Genomic DNA, 21,589 nt, shown 5'->3' with positions numbered 1-21,589 from the left:
AATACCCTGCTATCCTATCCTCTCCCAACCCTCAGCTCTTTATTCTTTCATATATATTTTTAAATTAATTTATTGATCGCCACAAAATAACATGTTGGGATATTGATTGGAATTGCAGTTAATCTGGAGATAAATTTGGGAAGAATTCAGAGTTTTATAATATCCGGTGTTCCTATTCATGAACATAGTATAACTAGTCATTTAGATCTTCTTTAATGCTTTGGAAAACTTTTTATTTTTATCTCAACCAAGTTCTTATACATTTTTAGTGGGTTTCATATCTTGATATCATTTTCTGTTCTATTTTGAATTTCCATATAAATTTCAGAATTAACCCATAAATTTCTAAACAAAACCCACTGGGATTTTGATTGATTTTGCATTGAATCCATAGGTCAATTTCATAAGAATTAACATCTTAACAATATTGAGTTTTCCCACCCATGATTATGATATCTCTCTCCATTCATTTGTCTTTTATTTCTCAACAGTGTGTTTTCAGTGTAATATTTTGCACATCTTTGGGCAGATTTGTCCCTATATATTTCATATTTTTGATCCTTTTGTCAATGGGGCTTTTAAAAAAATTTTTCAGTTTATGATTATTCATTGCTCAGATAGAAATACAATTGTTTTTTGTATATTGATCTTGTGTCCTGCATTATTGTTAAACATAGTAACATTTTTGTAAATTCCGTTAGCTTTTTACATTTGATAATGTTATTTGCAAATAGACAGTTTTACTTCTTCCTTTCCAATCTGGATGATTTTTATTTTTTTTTTCCCTGACTTATTGTACCTCCTAGAATCTCCAGTACAATGTTGAAAGGAAGTGGTATGAGCAGACATCCTTGCCTTGTTCCTGATCTTAGGCAAGAGAAAAGCAAAGGAACAAACAATAAATGGGATTAACGGGGGGAAAAATCCCAAATGGTAGACTTAAACCCAACCACAGCAATAATTACATTAAATCCAAGTGGACTAACTACAGTCCTTTACCATTATGTACTATGTTAGCTGTAGGATTTTCATAAATGTCCTTTGTCAACTTGAGGAAGACCCTTTTATTCTGAATTTGCTGATTGTTTTTTTATCAGTTACGTATGTTGGGTTTTGTCAAATGCTTTTTCAGTATCTATTGAGATGATCATATAGTTTTTCTTTTAGTTTGTTAATATGGTGTATTATATTGATTATATATTGATTATGTATTATAACCACTCTTTCATTCCTGGGATACACCCCACTTGGTCATGATGTATTTTTCTTTTTATATATTGTTGGATTGGGTTTTCTAAAATTTTATTCAGAGTTTTTACATCTATGTATGAGGGATATTGGTCTGTAGTTTTAGTTTCTTGCAATGTCTTTTTTGGTCATGGTATCAGATAATGCTGGACTCATAGAATGAATTGGGAAGTATTCCCCTCTTTTCAGTTTTCTGAAAGAATTTGTTTAGAATTGGTACCATTTATTCCTTAAACATTTGGTAGAATTCACTAGTGAAGCCCTTTTGGTCTAGTTTTCTTTGTGGAAAGTTTTTTAACAAATTCAATCTCTTTCATTGATAAAGGGTATTCATGCTATCTGTTTCTTTCTGAGTAAGCTTTGGTAGTTTGTGTATGTTAAGAAATTTGTCTATTTATGTTTTTTAATTTATTGACATAAAATATAAATAGCAGTATAATTTGTAGTGATTCCACTTGTCTCAGTCCTGATTTGTGTAATTCGTGTCTTCTCTTTTTTTACCCTGATTGGTCAAGCTAAAGAGTTATCAATTTTTTCAGTCTTCTCAAACAACCAGCTTTTGGTTTAATTTATTATTCTCTGCAGTTTTTCTGTTTTCTATTCCATTAATTTACACAATTTTTTTTTATTATTATTTCCTTTCTTCTGCTTACTTTTGGTTTAGCTTGTTCTTTTTCTGGTTGCTTCATGTGGAGTTTATTGATTAATCATATCTAATATATGTGATTAATGCTGTAAATTTCCCTCTAAATAGTACAGCAGCATCTCATGCATTTTGACATATTTTGTTTCCATTTTCATTCAGTTCAAAATGCTCTCTAATTAGCTATTTTTTTATTTGTCTCAGCTTTATTGACAATATTGCAGCATAGCAAAAAAGACTCAGAAGGCTCCAGATGGTGTTTTGAAATTCATTCCAACTTTGTGCTGAGTGACATGCAGGTTGGAGAGACTGCCAAAGTCCAGGAGCTTCAGTATTTTCTTGGTGTCAGGATCTACTTTAATGACCTCCTGATTCAGATTTGAAACCTCAGGAGCATAATTCTATCTCCTCCTGCAGCTTAATGGAGCTACCTTTCCCTGGGCCTCTCTGAATCCACTTCATCAAATGCTTGATGTAGCTTGCTATATTGTTGCAGAGGTTCTGGCTGGAATAACAGCAATTTTCTCACACACACACGTTTGTTTATGTGGAAGTTGTTGCCCAGGTATGTGTAGTACTTCTCTATGATGACCAGGGCTGCCTCTTCACAGTTTTGGTGCAAATGCACCCCATATTGGTGGGTCACTGGTAAAAGAGCTCTAATTAATTTTTTCATTTGTTCTTTGACTCATAGGCTATTTAGAAGTACGTTATTTAGTTTCCTTATATTTGAGGATATTGTGGTATCTTTTTGTTACTGGTTTCTAAGTCCATTAGTGTCAGACAACATCCTTTCTAAGACTTGGACTATTTTAAATATATCAAGACTTGTTTTATGGCCCAGAACATGGTCTATATTTGTAAATGTTCCATGTGCATTTGAAAAGAATACATATTTTGCTGTTGTTGGATGGTTTGTTCTATAGATGTCAGTTAGATCCAGATGGTTGAGAGTGTTGTTTAAGTCTTCTATACCTTACTGATTTTCTATTTGTCCTATAAATTACTGACAGGTCGTATTGAAGTATCTGACTATAATGGTGGACTTTATTTCTCTTTGCAGTTCCATGTTTTTCGCTTCATATATTTTGAAGCTCTGTCACTAGGTTTTCTTTTTTCTCTTTTTCTCTTTTTTGTATTAACTGAATATTTTTTATGATTCCATTTCATCTTATTAGCTAAAACTTTGTCATTTCATTGTTGCTTTAGGTTTTATATTATATGTCTTCAACCTCTTACAAACCTTTAAGTAGTATTATACCAGTTCAAGTATAGTATAATAAGATTACAAAAATATACTTCCACATTTCCCCTCCTATCCTTTGTACTATTTTTGTCATGCATTTTATTTTCATGTTATTAACTACAGGCTACTTTGTTCCTATTTTTGTTTAAATAGTCACTTATCTTTTAAAGAGGTTTAAATAATAGGAAAAATTATCTTATACATAACCTTGTGGTTACCATTTCCAGTTCTTTTTGTTTGTTTGTTTCTTTGTTTAGATCCATATTTCCATCTGGTATCATATTCCTTCTGCTTGAAGGGCTTCCTTTACACATTTCTTCCAGTGTGAATATGTTGCTGATGAATTGTCTCTACTTTTGTATATAGAAAACAGTCTTTTTTTCACCTTCATTTTTTTTTTCAGGCATGTCTTTTTTTTTATTACTCATCTACCCATACACTGGATAAAGGGATGTCAGTCCCAAGGTTTTAACAATCACATGGTCACAAGATAAAAGCTATATAGTTATACAATCATTATCAAACATCAAGGCTGTTGGATTACAGTTCAACATTTTCCCTTCTGGCTATTCTAATACACTAGAAACTAAAAAGAAATATCTATATAATGAGTCAGTAGTCATAATCATTTGTTCACCTTCATCTTTGAAAGATATTTCAATGGTTATAAAATTCTAGTTTGACAGGTTCTTTGTAAAAAAAAAATCTTGAAAATATTGCTCCACTGTCTTTTCATTTGGGTCGTCTCCAGTGAGAAATATGATGTCCTTATCTTTGCTCTTTTGTATGTAACATTTTCCCTCTGATTGCTTAACAATTTTTTCGTTTTATCACTAGTTTGAGCAATTTGATTATGTGCCTTGCTATAGTTTTCTTTGTTTCTTGTGCTTGGGGTTCATTGAGCTTTTTGGGTCTTTAGGTTTTAGTTTTAATCACATTTAGAAAATTTGGTCATTAATTTTTCAAATGCTTTTTTCTGTCTCTTCTTCCCTCCTTCTGGGATTCCAAGTACATGCACATTAGGCTGCTTGAGATACAGTTATAATTACTCTTTTAATGTCCTTTTTTTTTGTTAATTCTAACCTCTGTGTCAGTTTTGGGTCAGTTTTGATTTTTCTCTTCTTTATGGGTCATATGTTCCTGCTTCTTTGTATGCCTAGTATTTTGATTGCATATCAGAAATTGTGACTTTTACCTTGTTAGTACTGGATATTTTTGTCTTTTTATAAGTATTCTTGAGTTTGTTTTGGGCTATAATTAAGTTACTTGGTAACAACTGGGTCCTTTTAGCTTTGCTTTTAAGATTTGTTAAGTGGGACCAGGGAACCAGTCTAGTGATAGTTTATTACCCAGTACTGAGGCAAGACCCATTTGAGCACATTACTCAGTGCCCCATGAATTATGAGCTTTTTCAATCGGGCTGGTTAGAGCAGGTTCTTTTCCCATCCCTCTGTGAATGCTGATTACTCTTCTTAATTCTTTTAGTTGGTTCTTTCCCCAGACTTGGATAGTTCCTTTATAAAAAGGGTTATTTAGAAGTGTGTTTTTGAATTTTCAAATATTTGAGGGTTTACCATACATATTTATTTTTTCTTGATTGCTACTTTAATTCTGTTATGTCCGAGAACATAGTTTGGTGATTTCTATTCTTTAAATTTGTCAAAATTTGTTTTATGTTGCAAAATATGGTCTATTTTGGTTAATATTCTGTGTCTGCTTGAAAAGAATGTCTTTCCTGCTCTTGTTGGGTGGAGTATTCCATAAATGTTACTTAGTTCTACATGGTTGATAGTATTTTTCAGGGTCAAGGGTTGTTCTGTAAAAGGCTACATAGTAAATATTTTAGGTTTCTATAGACAGCATGGTCTCTGTTGCACCTCTTCATTAGTGCTGTTTAGCATATAAGTAGACATAGATGATACATAAACAAATAAGCATGGCTGTGTTTCAATAAAACCTTAATTATAAAACAGGTGGTGGGCTAGATTTGGTAGATGGGCCATAGTATGCTGACCCTTGGTGTTACTTACATCTCCTACATCCTTGCTGAGTTTCTGTCTACTTGTTTTATCAATTACTAAAAAAGGAGTTTTGAAATCTCCAAATAAATATGTGGATCTATCTATTTCTTATTTCAGTTCAATCAATTTTTGCTTCATGTTGTTAGGGACACACACATTTAAGATTGCTATTTTCTTGGTGAATTGACCCTTTATCATTATATAATGTCTCTCTTTCTCCCTGATAGTTTTCCTACTTTGTCTGATATTAATATAGCCTCTTCAACTTTCTTTTAATTAGCATTTACACAATATATCCTTTTCCAGTGTTTTACTTTTAATCCACCTATATCACTATATTTAAAGTGGCTTTTTATAGAAAGCATATAGTTTGGTCTTTTTTTGTTTTAAATCCATCTGACAATCTCTGTCTTTTAATTGGTGGTTTTAAACAATTTACATTTCATATAATCATTGATATGTTTAGATTTATGTCCACCATTTTATCCTTTTCTTTTTGTCTCCTCTATTTCTTGTGACTTTGTTTCATTTTTCAGCCTTCTTTTTTTTTTATGTGAATATTTTAGCATTCCATTTTAGTTTGTCAGTTGGGCCTTTAACTCTATCTTGTGTAATTTTCTTAGTGGTTGCTCTAAGGAGTAAATTTCACACATTTCACAGCCTACTTATAATTAATATTTTAACATTCCAAGTAGAATGTAGAGACCTCACCATCAAACAGGACACTTTATACATTAAAAAACTCCACCAGACTATAATTTTTGCTTTCCTGTCAATACATATTTTAAGGAAATTAAGGGCATAAAAACAGTTTATTGTATTTACCCTATACCATTCTGTTGCTCTTTTTACTATTATATGTTTTAAATTTCCCATTTCCCTTCTAGCTGATAAATGGCAGTTAGCATTTAATTATGTTAGAGCGGGTGTGCTATACACAAATTCTCTTAGATTTCCTTCACCTAAGAATGTATTTACTTCTCATTCATTCCTGAAAGACATTTTTCCCTCTGGAAATAGAATTCTGGATTGGCAGTTTTTTTTGTTATTTTTTTTTGCCATCTGTTATCTGTGGTTTCTGATGAGAAATCTGTAATCACTTGAATCATTGTTTTCCTGTATGCAATGTGTCACTTTTCTCTGACAGCTTTCATGAATTTTTTTCCCTTTGGTTTTCAGCAGTTTGATTATGATGTATCTGGGCATGAATTTCTTTGCAATTATTTGGTTTGGGGTTCGCTGAACTTCTTGACTTTGTATACTTGCAAAATTTGGCAAGTTTCTAGCCATTATTTCTTCAAATATTTTTTCAAATATTCTTTCAAATATATTATGATATTCTGTCTCCTCTACTTTTTGGACTCCAATGACATAAACCTTAAACCTTTTGGTATTGTCCCACAGATCCTTGAGGTTTGATTCAATTCTTAAGCTTTTTTCCTCTCTGTTGTTCAGATTGGAAAGTTTGTTTTGATGTATTTTCAATTCCACTGACTGCTTCCTCTGTCATATCATCTCTATTCTGCTACTGAGCAATCTAATAAATTTTCTATTTGTGATTGTATTTTTCAGTTCTAAAGTCTCTGGCTTTGATTGTTAAAATATCTTTAAAGATTCTTGTTCTAGATGATAGTTTCATTGCATATGTATAATATTAGGTTGACAATAATTTATCTCAGCTATTTCTTATGGCTTCCTTTGACCCTAATTGTTTAATCATCTTTATCTTGTTTATAATTTATTATTTCCATTTGGATACTTTTAATATCTCTTGTTAGTCTCTGAGATCCTGTAATTTCATTATTTTGTGTCTAAGCAGGTTTTCTCTTCTCCTACATTGATTGATTTATTAATGCTTCTGAATGGAGGATTGATGTCTTTCTTAAGTCTGAAAAATTCTCAGCACTCTATTCTTTCTAGTCTCTCATTTTGAAACTCTGGTTAGATATATGTTGGATCGTCTCTTCTCGCTTCTTTCCTCCATGTCTCTTACTCTCTTTTTCTTGTTTTCCTTGCTTTTTCTCTCAGTTTTGCATTTTCTTTAATTTTTCCGTATATAATTTCCAATGAACTAGCTCCTTTTTTTGTATCCAATCTTCTATTTAAGCTGTCCATTGAATTTTAAAATTCAATTATTATTTTTATTTTATCTAAATTCACTATATAAAATATGTTTTAAACTTATTTTTGCATCCTTTTTATTCTGAAATACAGTTACCAAAAATGGATCAACTAGAAATATATACAGCTCAATGATTTATCACAAAGTGAAAGTCTGTGTAATGACTACACAGATTAATGGAATATTGCCAAAGTCCTACTCATACCCACTCCTGATCACTACCTTCCCTTCTAGGATAACCACTATCCTAAATTTTGTGATAATGACTTCCTTGCTTTGAGTTCTACTAATTGCCTTACCATTTGACAGACTCTTTTTTCCATATCTGTATCTTCCTTTTTTTTTGCATTTATTTAAATCTATTCAACATATTTTATATTCTGTCAAATCCAATACCTGATGTCCTTGCAGGAATGATTCTGTTCTTTGTTGTTTCTGCAAATTTCCAAGTCACTGTTTTTCTTCATGTGCTTTATGAAGGTGAGTTCAATTTTGTCAAAACTTTATTTGCAGAAATTCTTTGAGGACGGACTTCAGAGTTTATTCCTCCAGAAAGGATTTGTGTTTGCTTCTGCTTTGTGCTTGGCTTAATATTTTTTGAACCACAATAGGTACTTTGAATTTGAACTCCAAATTCATGAGGGTCGGCTTCTGGTCATGAATTCCAAAGAGGGACTTTTTCTCCTTGTTTTGGTTTGCTAAAGTTGCTGAAATGCAAAATACCAGCAATGGATTGGCTTTTACAATGGGAGTTTATTAGTTCACAAATTTACAATTGTAAGGCCATACAAATGTTCCAATTAAGCCATCAACAGGATGATATCTTCTCTGAAGAAAGGCTGATGGCATCTGGGGTTCCTCTGTCTCATGGGAAGGCACATGGCCTTTTGTCTGCTGGTCCTCTCCCAGGATTAGCTTCTGGTTTCTGTGACTTTCTCCAAAATGTCTCTGGGCTCTGTCTTAGCTTCTCTTGTGGGTCCTTCTTGCTTCTCCTGGGGCAAACTCTAGATTTCCTCTCTTAGCCTCTTGCAACTCTCTCCCCGAAATGTCTCTGCCTTTTATCCTTTTATAGAGGACTCCAGCAAAGGGATTACGACCCATCTTGAATGGGTGTGGTCACATCCCATGGAAACAACCTAATTAAAAGGTCCCACCCACAATAGAACAGTCCCCACAAGATTGGATTAAAAGAACATAGTCTTTTCTGGGGTACATAATAGATTCAAACCAGTACACATCAGTTCCAAGAATTAAAGCTGAGATAGACTTAAATTGTGTTAGGAACTCTATGAAGGTCCTTGTTTGAAGCAAAAAATTATCAGATACTCTACCTTGCTCAGGCCCAAGACTTTGTCTCCTGTCACTGGAGATCTAATTATCTGGGATCAGCACATAACCTTAGGGCAGTTGAAATTTGCTTGTGCATTTGGATTAATGCTTTAGTAGTCTCCCCTTGCTCTCAGGATTTCCCTTCTACATAAGCCAGGCTATATAGGTAAAAGAAGTTTTAAAAATTCTATGCAACACTTCAGGTGTTTTGTAATGAGATAAGTTCAGGTCTATTTTATCCATCAGATTGTAGGAAATGAAGATTTAATTCATTTTTGAGAGTACACACAGTCTTTGTTTTGGGAAAGTAACTATTGGACCTCTTGCCCATGTCAAGGTAAAACAAAGCTCCCATAATTTGAATAAACTACTCCACATAGTACATACAAAGTTCATTTGGTTCTTTGTTGTTGAAGGTATATCTTTGTAGAAAGGACTTTTGAGGAATTGGGTGAAAGAGACAGCTATTTTTACCCTTAAATGAAATAACTGTGCAAAAGTTGTTGAGTATAGTCTCTGATATATCATTGAATAAATGGCATTGTAAATACATTTAATTGTTTAAGTATAATATATGTATGTGTGCATGTGTGCACACGTGTGTATGTAATTTTTTACTAACCTTGAATATAAATTTGACCCAGCACCATTTTCTGGATATAATACCAATAATTCCATCATCAGGAAGATTTTCATTTGTTCCCAGTCTTCTAAATCTAAGAAAATCTTTTAGGTAAACAGTTCCTTTTATTAGAAAAAATATTCCATCCCATGTTAGGCTCACAGCAGTGACACTGTGTCTTTCATCATCAGTCAGAATATTTGGAGGCACTCTGATTTTTGTCCAAGTACGGAATGAATCGTTTGTTTGAAAGGTCTCCATTTCGGCTACCAGAACAGCAGATGAAGGAACACAACTATTCCAATCACATATTAATTGACTTCCCCTTGGTGAAGAGATTGGTAAATAACCAGGAATCTCAGGTATGGTCAACAAAGGAAAAGTCAGCAGGAAAAGAATATCTGCAATAAAGCAATCTTGAAAAGCCACTTGGTTTCCTTTAATCTCCTTTATTACGTCATCTGCTGTCATTGGTACTATGATTTTCCATGTCCTAAGGAGAGAAAAAAAAAAGAATAAAATGGTCTCTCTCTCCTTTGATCTGTCTTCACAGTGTTGACATTTATCATTTTTTTAAAAATTAACTTTTATTTTTATCAACATAAATCTAGGTAAAAATAATCAAATAGGATTAAAATGCTATCTCTGCCTCATTTCTCCTCATTCTTCACTCTTGCCCTCAAAGGAAAACAATCTTGAACCCTATAGCTGTTTCTTCTGAAATGTGTCCCCATATTCCAAAGTAAATATTCTTATACTGCTTTTCCTTAATATATAATTTTTATATATTATCTATTGGCTTCTTATATGAGAGATATAGATTTCTCTGTCATATACCATGCCTACCCGTCTACCTTCTCCTCATCCTCACAAATTAATTATATCACAGTGTTTGGTAAAATCAGTATTGAATGTTTGCATTATTATTACCATGCAAATATTGCTTACTATTGAGCCAGTTTTGTACTATGCTTATTATTATTATTTTTGCAAATTCAGATGTTACAGTATCTTCCCCAGAGTTAATCATTATTCAGTTGTAAAATATGTTTACTTTTCTAAGTTTTGCAATAGATACTTAAAATGGTGCCCTATGATATTTTTCCATGTGGTAAATATGGTAAGTTTCTGGGTTGAAACCAGCATTTACTGGATCCCATGCTTTGATCTTTCTTGGTTTACTTCCATGTTTTGCCAAAACATGACCTTCAGCCCCTTCCTGTGAAAGGGAGTACTGATATAAATTTTTTGAGGCCTTGAATGTCTGAAAATAATCGATACCACCTGTTTCGGTTTGCTAAAGCTTCCAGAATGCAATATACCAGAAATGGCTTTTACAATAGGTATTTACTAGTTGACAAACTTACAGTTCTAAGGCCATGAAAATGTTCAAATTAAGGCATCAAGGATGTTACCTTCTTTGAAGAAAGGCCACTGGCATTTGGGGTTCCTCTGTCAGATAGCAAGGCACATGGCAGTGTCTGCTGGTCCTTTTCTCCGAGGTTTCATTGCTTTCAGCTTCTGGTTCCGGTGGCTTCCTCTCAGAGCTTTGGTGGGTCCTTTCTTAGTTTTTCAGGGCTTCTCTATGAGAAGCTTCTCATAATTTCATCTCTTATGAAGGGCTCCAGTAAGGGGATTAAGATCACCCTGGGACAGGCCTCTACTGAAATAACCTAATCAAAAGGTCCCACCCACAATAGGTCTACACCCACAGGAATGAATTAAAAGAACATGGCCTTTTCTGGGGCGCATAACAGCTTCCAACCAACACAGTTACCATTGCCTATGCATATGTAGAAAGGATCTCATCATCTAACTCACCTTATGATGCTGAATTTTCACTTAAATTTTGATTATCATTGTGCTGGTTTGAGTGTATTGTGTCCCCCAAATGCCATTATCTTTGTGGTCTTGTGTGGGGCAGGCGTTTTGGTGATGGTTGGATTTGCTTGGAATGTGCCCCACCCAGCTGTTGGCAATGATTCTGATGAGATGTTCCCATGGAGGCATGGCCCCGCCCATTTGGGGTTGGCCTTGATCAGTGGAGCTATATAAATGAGCTGACTCAGGGGGAGGAAAGAGAGTGCAGCTGGGAGTGATGTTCTGAAGAGAAGCAAGCTTGCTAGAAAGGAATGTCCTGGGAGAAAGCCGTTTTGAGGCCGGAGCTTTGGAGCAGATGCCAGCTGCCTTCCTAGCTGGCAGAGGTTTTCCGGACACCATTGGCCATCCTCCGGTGAAAGTACCCCATTGCTGAGGTGTTACCTTGGATGGTTTGTGGCCTTAAGACTGTAACTGTGTAGTGAAATAAACCCCCGTTTTATGAAAGCCTATCCATCTCTGGTGTTTTGCATTCTGCAGCATTAGCAGACCAAAACAATCATTAAAAATGTCTTAAAAATGAACTATCATAATGTCTATCTTAAAGGTATAAAAATATGGATGTCAAAAGCCTTGTTTACGTATTTCCATTAAAATATGCTGATGACCAAAAAGTCAGTCAGAAGAATCTTAGACCCTGTGTGGCAAGAATGTTTACATTCATACCTTGAATGTGATAAAAAATGTGATAGGTAATTTCAGGAAAAAAATGAATTATATTATTTGTTGATATAGCAAAATATAATTCCCCTATTTATGGTGCTTGTTACAACAGATTGCATTTTAGAAATGTGAACTTTAGTAATTACTAATTAATTGTAGGTTTTTTAAGTAGACAATCACATCATTTGTAAAAATAGTAACTTTCACCTTCTGAACTTTACTCCTTTTGTCATATCACACTGGCTAGTATTATATGTACAATGTTGATAAACAGTCATAAAAATGAGCACCATTTTCTTGTTCATAATATTAATGAGAATGATTCAAATGTTTCACCAAATACTTTGTTGATTTTTTTAGTTAGTTGCTGATATGTATGTTTTTCAAATAAGTCATCAGTCTTTAATTTGGAAAAATAGAATACATACAAGTATTTAATACACTATCACACTTCATAGATCGTTCTGAAATTCAACTTAAATGATTGTATAAAAGTACTTTTCTTTATTTTTAATTGTAGTAAAATATACATAAGCTAAAAATCATTATAACCATTTTTAAATGGACCATTCTACAACATTAGGTACATTGACAGTATTGTATAACTTTCATCATTATCTATTTCCAGACTATTTTCATTATCCCAAACTGAAACTCATACCTATTAATCAATAACTCCCCATTCCCATTTCCCCCACCCCTGCTAACCTCTGTGAATTTGCTTATTCTTGCATATTTCATATCAGAAAAATCATACAATATTTTTCCTTTTGTGTTTTTGTGGCTTATTTCACTCAACATGATGTCTTCAGTGTTCATCTTGTAGCATATACTAGCACTTCAGTTCTTCTTATGGTAGAATAATTATCCATTGTATGGATATACCACATTTTGTTTATCCATTCTTTTTTCAGTGGATGCTTGGATTGCCTCCACTATTTGGCTATTGTGAATAATGCTGTGGTAAACATTGGTGTACAAATACCTGTGTGTGTTCCTGCTTTTCAGTACTTTTGGGTATGTAGCTGGAATGCAACTGCCATGTCAAATGGTAATACTATGTTTAACTTTCTGAGAAACTGCCAAACTGTTTTCCATAGCAGCTGCTCCATTTTGCATCCCCACCAAGAATGTACTAATGTTCCTATTTCTCTTCATCCTTGCCAACACTTGCTATTTTCCATTTTTCAAATAATAGTCTTCTAGTGGGTATGAAGTAGTATCTCATTATAGTTTTTTTTTGTGGACTCATTTTTAAGTCTTTATTATCAGGTCTAAATGCAATTTTATTGAGATATATTCACACACCATCCTATCCATCCAAAGTATACAATCAATGGCTCACAGAATCATCATATAGTTGTGCATCCATCACCACAATCAATTTTAGAAAATTTTCATTACTTTCATCCAAAATAATAAAAATAAAAATTAAAAAGAACACCTAAAACATCATATATTCCTTATCCACCCCCCATTATTTATATTTATTTTTGTCTTTATTTTTATTACTCATCTGCCTATACACTGGATCCAGGAAGTGTCAGTCACAAGGTTTTAACAATCACATGGTCACATGATAAAAGCTATATAGCTATACAATCATCATCAAGAATCACTTGAGGTGGACAAGAATAGATTTTAACAGAAAAAAGAATTAGTGAACTTAAACATAGATTGATATGCAATCTGAAGAATGGAGGGATAACTGAATGAAGAAACAAGAACAGATCCTTAGAGAAATGCAGGACATCATTAAGTGTTCCAATATATGTGTAATTGGAGTACCAGAAGAAAAGGACAGAGAAAAAGGGGCAAAATAAAAGTTTGAAGAAATGATGGTTGAAAGTGTCCCAAATTTGATGAAAAACATTAATCTATACATCCAAGAGTCTCAATGAACTCCAAGTAGGATAAATGCAAAGAGATCCAAATGTCATAGTAAAAATACTGAAAGCCAATAAAAAGAGAAAATTGAAGCAGCAAAAGAAAAATGACATATCATGTACCTTAAAGAAACCCCATTAAGATTAATAGCTGACTTCTGATTTGAAACAATGGAGGAAAGACGCACTGAATGATGTATTCAAAGATTGGAAAGGAAGGAAAAATCCCCAAATCCTATATCCAGCAACTTTTTTTTCTAAAAGGAGAAAGTAAGACATTCCCAGAAACAATAGTTTGTTGCTACAAGATCTGCCCTATAAGAAAGATCATTTAAACAAATAGGAAGGTAGTAATGGAAGAAAGGAAGGAAGAAGTCATAAGAATTACAAAAAACAATTAGTAAAATTGGCAGAAGTAAATCTTGCCTTATCAGATCACTTTAAATGTAAATGGATTAAACTCTCCAATCAAAAAGTACAGATTTGCGGAAAGAGTAAAGAAACATGACCCAACTATATACTGTTAACAAGAGACTCATCTTAAATCCATAGATACAAGCAGGTTGAAAATGAAAGGATGGAAAAACCATTTTATGCAAATAGTAACCAAAAGAGAGCTGGGGTGACTATATAATGTTATAAAAAAATACTTTAAGGAAAAAACTGTTACTAGTAACAAGAAAGGACATATTACATTGATAAAAGTGTCAATTCACTGTAAAGTTTTAATAGTTGTGGTGGTTTGAAGCTGTATGTACCCTCAAAAAGATCATGGTCTTAGAGCTAATCCATTCCTGTGAGTGTAGATCCATTTTAAGTAGGATCTTCTAGAGAGTGGAAACTTGAGTTAAGATGCAACCCACCTTATTCAGGGTGGGTCTTAATCCTCTTACTGGAGTCCTTTATAAGAGAAGTTCAGAGAGAAAAGCCAGAGAAGCTAAAAAAGAGAATAAGCTGAGAGAGAGAAGTCAGATGCTAAAGGCACTGAAACCTGGGAGATAAGCACCAGCAGATGCCATGTGGTAGGGAAGATGAGCATCACTTGTAGCTGGTCTTTAAGGAGAAATCACCACTTTTTGATGGCTTGATTTGGACATTTTCACAGACTCAGAACTCTAAATCTCCATTGTAAAGCCAACTCATTTCTGGTATATTGCATTTCATCAGCTTTAACAAACTAAAACAAGAGTAGAAACCTAACAACAGGGCACGAAAATATATGAAGCAAATATTTACAGAATTGAAGGGAGAAATAGACAGTTCTACAATGACAGTTGGAGATTTCAATACACTACTTTCAATACTGAATATAACATCTAGACAGAAGATCTATAAGGAAATATAGAACCTAAACAACACTACAAACCATCTGGATCTAACAGACATATTGATGGTTGTTCACTCAACAACAGCCCAAAATACTTTCTTTTCAAGTGCATATGCATCCTTCTCCAAGACAGATCATATGTTATGACACAAGAGAAGTCTCAGTAAATTTAAAAACATAGAAATCATACAAAGTAAGTTTTCTGACCACAATGAAAAGATGAAAGAAATGAAAAACAGAAGGAAAATTGGAAATTTTACAAATATGGGGAAATTTAGCAGCACATTCTTAAACAACAAATGATTAAAGAAGAAATTTTAAGGTAAATTAGAAAATTCTTAGAGATGAATTAAAAAACCACACACACAACACACCAAGACTTATGGGATTCAGTGAAGGCAGTGCTCAGAGGAAAATTTATAGTTATGAACATCTATATTAAAAAAGGTCTCAAATGACTAACCCAACTTTACATCTTGAAGACTAGAAAAGGAAAGCAAAGTAAACCCAGAGTTAGCAGAAAAAGGAAATAACTGAGATTAGAGCAGAGCTAAAAACAGAAAATAGAAAAACAATGGAAAGAATAAACAAAACCAAAAGATGATTCTCTGAAAAAATAAATAAAATCAAAAAACCTTTAGCTAGACTGTGGTTGTTTGAAGCTGTTATGTACCCCAGAAAAGGCTATTTTCTTTTAATCCATTCCTGTAGGTGCAGACCTATTGTGGGTGGGACCTTTTGATTAGGTTACTTCAATTGAGATGTGACCAAACCCATTCAAGGTTGGTCTTAATCTCCTCACTGGAGACCCTTATGAGAGGACAAAAGACACAAATAAAAAGCCCAGAGATCTCAGAGAAGCCCCACAGAAGCTGAGAAAGGAAGCCATTGAAACTAGAGGCTGGAAGTAACAAAACCCAGGAGAGAAGGACCAACAGATGCCAGCCATGTGCCTTCCCATGTGACAAAGGTGTCATGTATGCCAGTCTTCAGAGTCTAGGTATCATCCTGTTGATGCCCTGAGTTGGACATTTTCACAGCCTAAGAACTATAAATTGTAAGGTAATAAATCCCCATTGTAAAAGCTAACCCATTTCTGGAATATTGCATTTTGGCAGCTTTAGCAAACCAAAACATAGAATGACAAAGAAAAAAAAAGAAAAGAGGCAAATAACTAAAATTATTAAGAAATTGTTGATATCACTACTGACCTTACAGAAATAAAAAGAATTATAAGAGAATAGTATGACAATTATATATCAAGAAATTAGATTAGATAAAAGAAATGGAAAAATTACTAGAAATACACAAATTACCTAATTTGACTCAAGAAGAAATAGAAAATTTCAACAAACCTATAAGAAGTACAGAGTGAGTCAGTAATCAAAAACCTTTCACCAAAGAAAAATCCAGGACTGGATGGCTTCACTGGTGAATTCTACCAAACATTCATAGAAGAATTAACACCAATCCTTCTTAAACTCTTCCAAAGAATTCAAGAGGAGGGAACACTTCCTAATTCATTCTATGAGGTCAACATTACTCTGGTACCAAAGCCTGGTAAAGGTAGCAAAAGGAAAGACTATTACAGACAAATGTCCCTTATGAATATATATGCAAAGAATTAACAAAATACTAGTGAACAAAATCCAGTAGCATATTAAAAAGATTATACACCATGATCAAATGGGATTTATCCCTGAAAAGTGAGGATGGATCACCATATGAAAATCAAGCAATATAATACACACTATAAGAATAGAATGAAGGAAAAAAACACATGATTAATAGATGTGGAAGAAGCATTCAACAATCCAGCACTCTTTCATGATAAAAACACTCAGAAAAGTAGGAATAGAAAGGAACCTTCTCAAAAAGAAAGGCCATTTATGAAACACCCACAGCTAAGACCATACTCAATATTGTAAGACAAGACTTTTCTCCTAAGATCAAGAATGAGATGATGCCAGCTTTTGCCACTGCTATTCAATATTGTACTAGAAATTCTTGCCAGAGCAATTAGGCAAGAAAAAGAAATAAAAGGTATCCAAATAGGAAAGGAAGAAGTAAACCTATCTCTATTTGCAGATGACATGACTATATATATATACATATATATATGTATATATGATTCTTCAAGAAAACTATTAGAACTAATAAATGAGTTCAGCAAAGTAGTAGGGTACAAAATCAACATGCAAAAATCAATTATAAAAAAATTAAAAAAATAAAAAATCAATTGCATTCCCATAAACTGTCAATGAACAACCTGAAGAAGTTAAGAAAACAATTCCATTTACAATAACATCTAAAACTCAAATATCTAGAAATAAATTTAACCAAGGACACAAAAAAACTTACATAAAAAATCTAAACACTGCTGAAAGTAATTACAAAAGACCTAAATAAATGGTAGGCTGTCCCATGTTCTTGATGGGAAGAATTAATATTAAGATGTCAATGTTACCTAAAGCAATATACAAATTTAGTGCAATCTCCTCAGCAGTTCCTTTTTCAGAAATGGAAAAACTGATCCTCCCATTATTTGGAATTTCAGGGGGCCCCAAATAACCAAATCAATCTTGAAAGAGAAGAACAGGGGTTCTTCCCCACCCCCACCTCCAGTTTCAAATTCAACCACAAAGCTAGAGTAATCAAAATATCATAGTGCTGGCATAAAGATAAACAAATAGATTGGTGGAACAGAATTGAAAGTTCAGAAATAGGCCCGCACATCTATGTCCAATTGATTTTTGAAAAGGGTGCTAAGGTCGTGCAGTGGGAAAAGAACAGTCTCTTCAGTGAATGGTGTTGGAAAAACAATATCCACATGCGAAAGAATGAAGTTAGAACCCTACCTCACACCATATACAAAAATCAACTCAAAACTGTCAAGAACCTAAATATAAGAGTTAAAACTCTTGATAACATAGGGGCCAATCTTCATGTCCTGGGATTCAGCAATGGAGTCTTAGATGTGACACCAAAAGCACGAGTAACAAAAGAAATAATGGATAAATTTGATTTCACCAAAATTAAAAAACCTTTTGCATTGAAGGAAATTATCAAGAAAATGAAAAGAGAACCTACAGGATGGGATAAAATAGCAAACCATATGTTAGATACAGGCTTAATATCCAGATCATATAAAGAGCTTTTACAATGCAACAACAAAAAGACAAACAACCCAATTTTAAAATGGGCAAAGAACTGAAAGAGACATTTCTCCAAAGAAGATATACAGAGGGCCAATAAACACATGAAAAGACACTCAATATCATTAGCCATTAGGGAAATGCAACTTAAGATCCCAATGAGATACCACTTGACATCCACAAGGATGGCTATTATTTAGAAAACAAGTGTTGGAGAGGATGTAGAGAAATTGGAACTCTAATGTATTGTTGGTGGGAATGTAGAAAGGTACAGTCATTGTGGAAAGCAATATGGCAGTTCCTCAAAAATTAAATATAGAATTACCATATGACCCTGCAATTCTTCTAAGTATATGCTCAGAGAGTGAAAGCAGGGTCTCAAACAGATACCTGTACACCAATGTTTATAGAAGCATTGTTCACAATAGCCAAAGGGTGGGAAACAACTCAAGTGCCCATCAACTAATTAATGGATAAAAAAGTGGAATAAACACACAATGGAATATTATTTGGCTATAAGAAAGAATGAAGTAATGAAACATGCTGCAACAAGGAAGAACCTGGGAAACACTGTGCTCAGTGAAATAAGCAAGGCACATAAGGACAAAGATTGTATTTATAAGAGATGACTAGATATAGCAAATTCACAGTTAGAAAGAAGATTAGAAATTACCGGAGGGATGGGGGAGGGAAGAGTGTTTGAAATACACACACACACACACACACACACACACACACACACACACACAATCACATTAAGTGAGAATGGATTAAGCAATCCAGTCAAACCCCAGAGACTGTCAGACTGGAAAGAAGACAAGATCCAAGTATATACTCTCTATAGGAGAGACATTTTATGTTCAAAGATACAAATAAGTTGAAAGTAAAAGGACGGGAAAAGATATATATATGCAATCAGCACACATTATGAAGCTAGAATGGCTATACTAATATCAGATAAAATATACTTTAAAACAAAAATGTTGATAGAGATAAAGAGGGACATTTTATAATGATAAAATAGTCAATCCATCAGGAAAACACAACAATTACAAACACATATTCATGTAACACAGAAACCTAAAATACTGATGCAAAAACTGACAGAATGAAAGGGACATAGACAATTCAACAATAGTAGTCAGGGACTTCAATACCCAACTTTCAATAATGAATACAGTATATAGCAAAAGATCAACAAGAAAATAGAAGACTAAAAAAAAATTAGAAGCAAAATATACCTAACACATCTGTAGGACATCCACCTCAAAACAGCAGAACATACAGTCTTCTAAAGTGTAATCTTCCATGACAGACCATTTACTTGGCCATACAACAAACCTCAATAAATTTGAAAGGAATGAAATAAATAAATAAATTTGAAAGGAATTAAATAATGCAAAGGATTATTTGCAAAGAAATGAAATTAGTAATCAATAAAAAATAAATTTCAGAAATTCATGAATATATGGAAATAAAACAAATAAATCAACAAAATAAACACTAGATAAAGTAAATCAGAAGGAAACTTAGAAAATACTTTCAGATGAATTAAAATGACTACAGAACATTTCAAAACTTATAGGAGGTAGCTAAGGCAGTATTTAAAGCAAAATTTATAGTTGTAAATGCTTTTATTAAAATAAAAGGAAAATATTAAATCAGTAACATAACCTTCCACCTTAAAACACTGGAAAAAGAAGAGCAAACTAAACCTAAAGCAAGCTGAAGGAAGGTAATAATACAAATTAGAGCAGAATTAATGACTAGAGAATTTTTTTTTTTTAATGAAAATCAAACCAAATATCGATCCTTTGAAGAGGTCAACAAAATTTTAAACTTTAGCAAGGCCAATGAAAAAATGAGAGAAGACTTACATTTCAAAAATCAGAAATGAGAAAGGGCACATTACTGACTACAGAAAAAAGAAGACTGTAAGGGAATACAGTGAATAGCTGTATGCCAAATAATTAGACAATTTAGATGAAAGAACAGATTCATAGGAAGACAGAAACAACTGAAACTGATGCAAGGAGAAATAGACAATGTGAATAGATCCATATCAAGTAAAGATATTGAATTAGTAACAACAACAAAAAAGTCCAGTTCAAGATGGCTTCACAGGGGAATTCTACCAAATATTTAAAGAGAATCATTACCAATCCTTCACAGACCCTTCCAAAAATAGAGCAGGAGGGAACACATTCAATTCAATTCTATGATGCTACCTTCCTAATACCAAAACCAGACAAAGACATCAGAAGCAAACAAAACTATAGATGAATATCTCTTATGAATATAGGTACAAAAATCCTCAACAAAATCCTAGCAAATCAAACCCAGCTACATGGAAAAAATACACACAATGACCAAGAGGGGATTCATCCCAGGAATGCAACACTGGCTTAACATCTGAAAATCAATTAATGTAATAAACATATCAATAGAATAAAGGATAAAACCACATGATCATTTCAATACATACAGAAAATACATTAAACAAAATCCAACATTCCTTTATGATAAAAACAATCAACAAAGTATGAATAGAAGAGAACTTCTTCAAACTGATAAGGGAATCTATGAAAAACTCACAGGTATCATCATACCTATTGGTGAAAGATGGAATGCTTTCTCCCTAATATTAGGAACAAGATAAGAATGTCCACTCTCTCCACTTCCATTCACCATTTGTACTGGAGGTTCTAGCCATGGCAATTAGACAAGAGAAGTAAATGAAAGGGCTCCATGTTGAAACGGAGGAAGTAAAACTACCTTTATTCACAGATGATGTGATGTAAGGAATCCACTAAAAAATTTTTAGAATTAATTAAAATGAGTTCAGCAGGGTTGCAGGTTCAAAATCAAAGTACAAAAATAAATTCAATTTCTATACATGTGCAAAGAACAATCCAGAAATGAAATTAAGAAACCAATCCCACTTACAATTGCATAAAAAATAATAAACTATTAAGTTTATCAGAAGAAGTGTAAAACTTATACCCTGGAAACTACAAATCATTGTTGAAAGAAATTAGAGATCTAAACAAATGAAAGGACATCCCATGTTCATGAATGGAAAGACTTAAGATTGCATACTCCTTATATTGATCTACAGATTCAAACACAATAACCATTAAAATCCCAGCTTTCTTTTTTGCAGTAATTGGCAAACTGATCTAAAATTCATATGAAATTTGACATACTCAAAATAGCCAAACAATTCTGAAAGAAAAGAACAAACTTGGCAGAGTCACAATACCTGATTTCAAAACTTACATCAAGGCTAGTTATCAAGTGTGTGGTAGTGGCATAAGGAGAGATATATACATCAACGGAAAGGAGTTGAGTGTTCAGAAATATATCCTCACATTTATAGCAAATTCATCTTTTAAAAGGGTGCTGTGAGGTTTGAAACCATATGTACACCAGAGAAGCATGTTCTTAAA

General features: G+C 33.3%; 1 protein-coding gene across 9 annotated transcripts in view; it reads right to left on the bottom strand.

Moving 5' to 3' along the window:
• CATSPERE (catsper channel auxiliary subunit epsilon) overlaps positions 1 to 21,589 on the bottom strand; it is a 244,006-nt gene that overhangs the window by 148,800 nt on the left and 73,617 nt on the right. For 8 of the 9 annotated variants that reach the window (XM_037822416.1, XM_037822373.1, XM_037822378.1 and 5 more), the window contains one exon: positions 9,232 to 9,724. In XM_037822416.1, coding sequence (XP_037678344.1) covers positions 9,232 to 9,724 — 493 coding nt within the window. Of the gene's footprint in view, positions 1 to 9,231; positions 9,725 to 10,646; positions 10,690 to 21,589 lie in introns of those variants that run through there. The other variant, XM_037822408.1, reaches the window with a different exon arrangement.

Source organism: Choloepus didactylus, chromosome 2 (assembly GCF_015220235.1).
Source record: "Choloepus didactylus isolate mChoDid1 chromosome 2, mChoDid1.pri, whole genome shotgun sequence".
Classification (NCBI taxonomy): domain Eukaryota; kingdom Metazoa; phylum Chordata; class Mammalia; order Pilosa; family Megalonychidae; genus Choloepus; species Choloepus didactylus.
The sequence above is the reverse complement of the archived record's forward strand: the minus strand, read 5'-3'. Positions and strand labels throughout refer to the sequence as shown.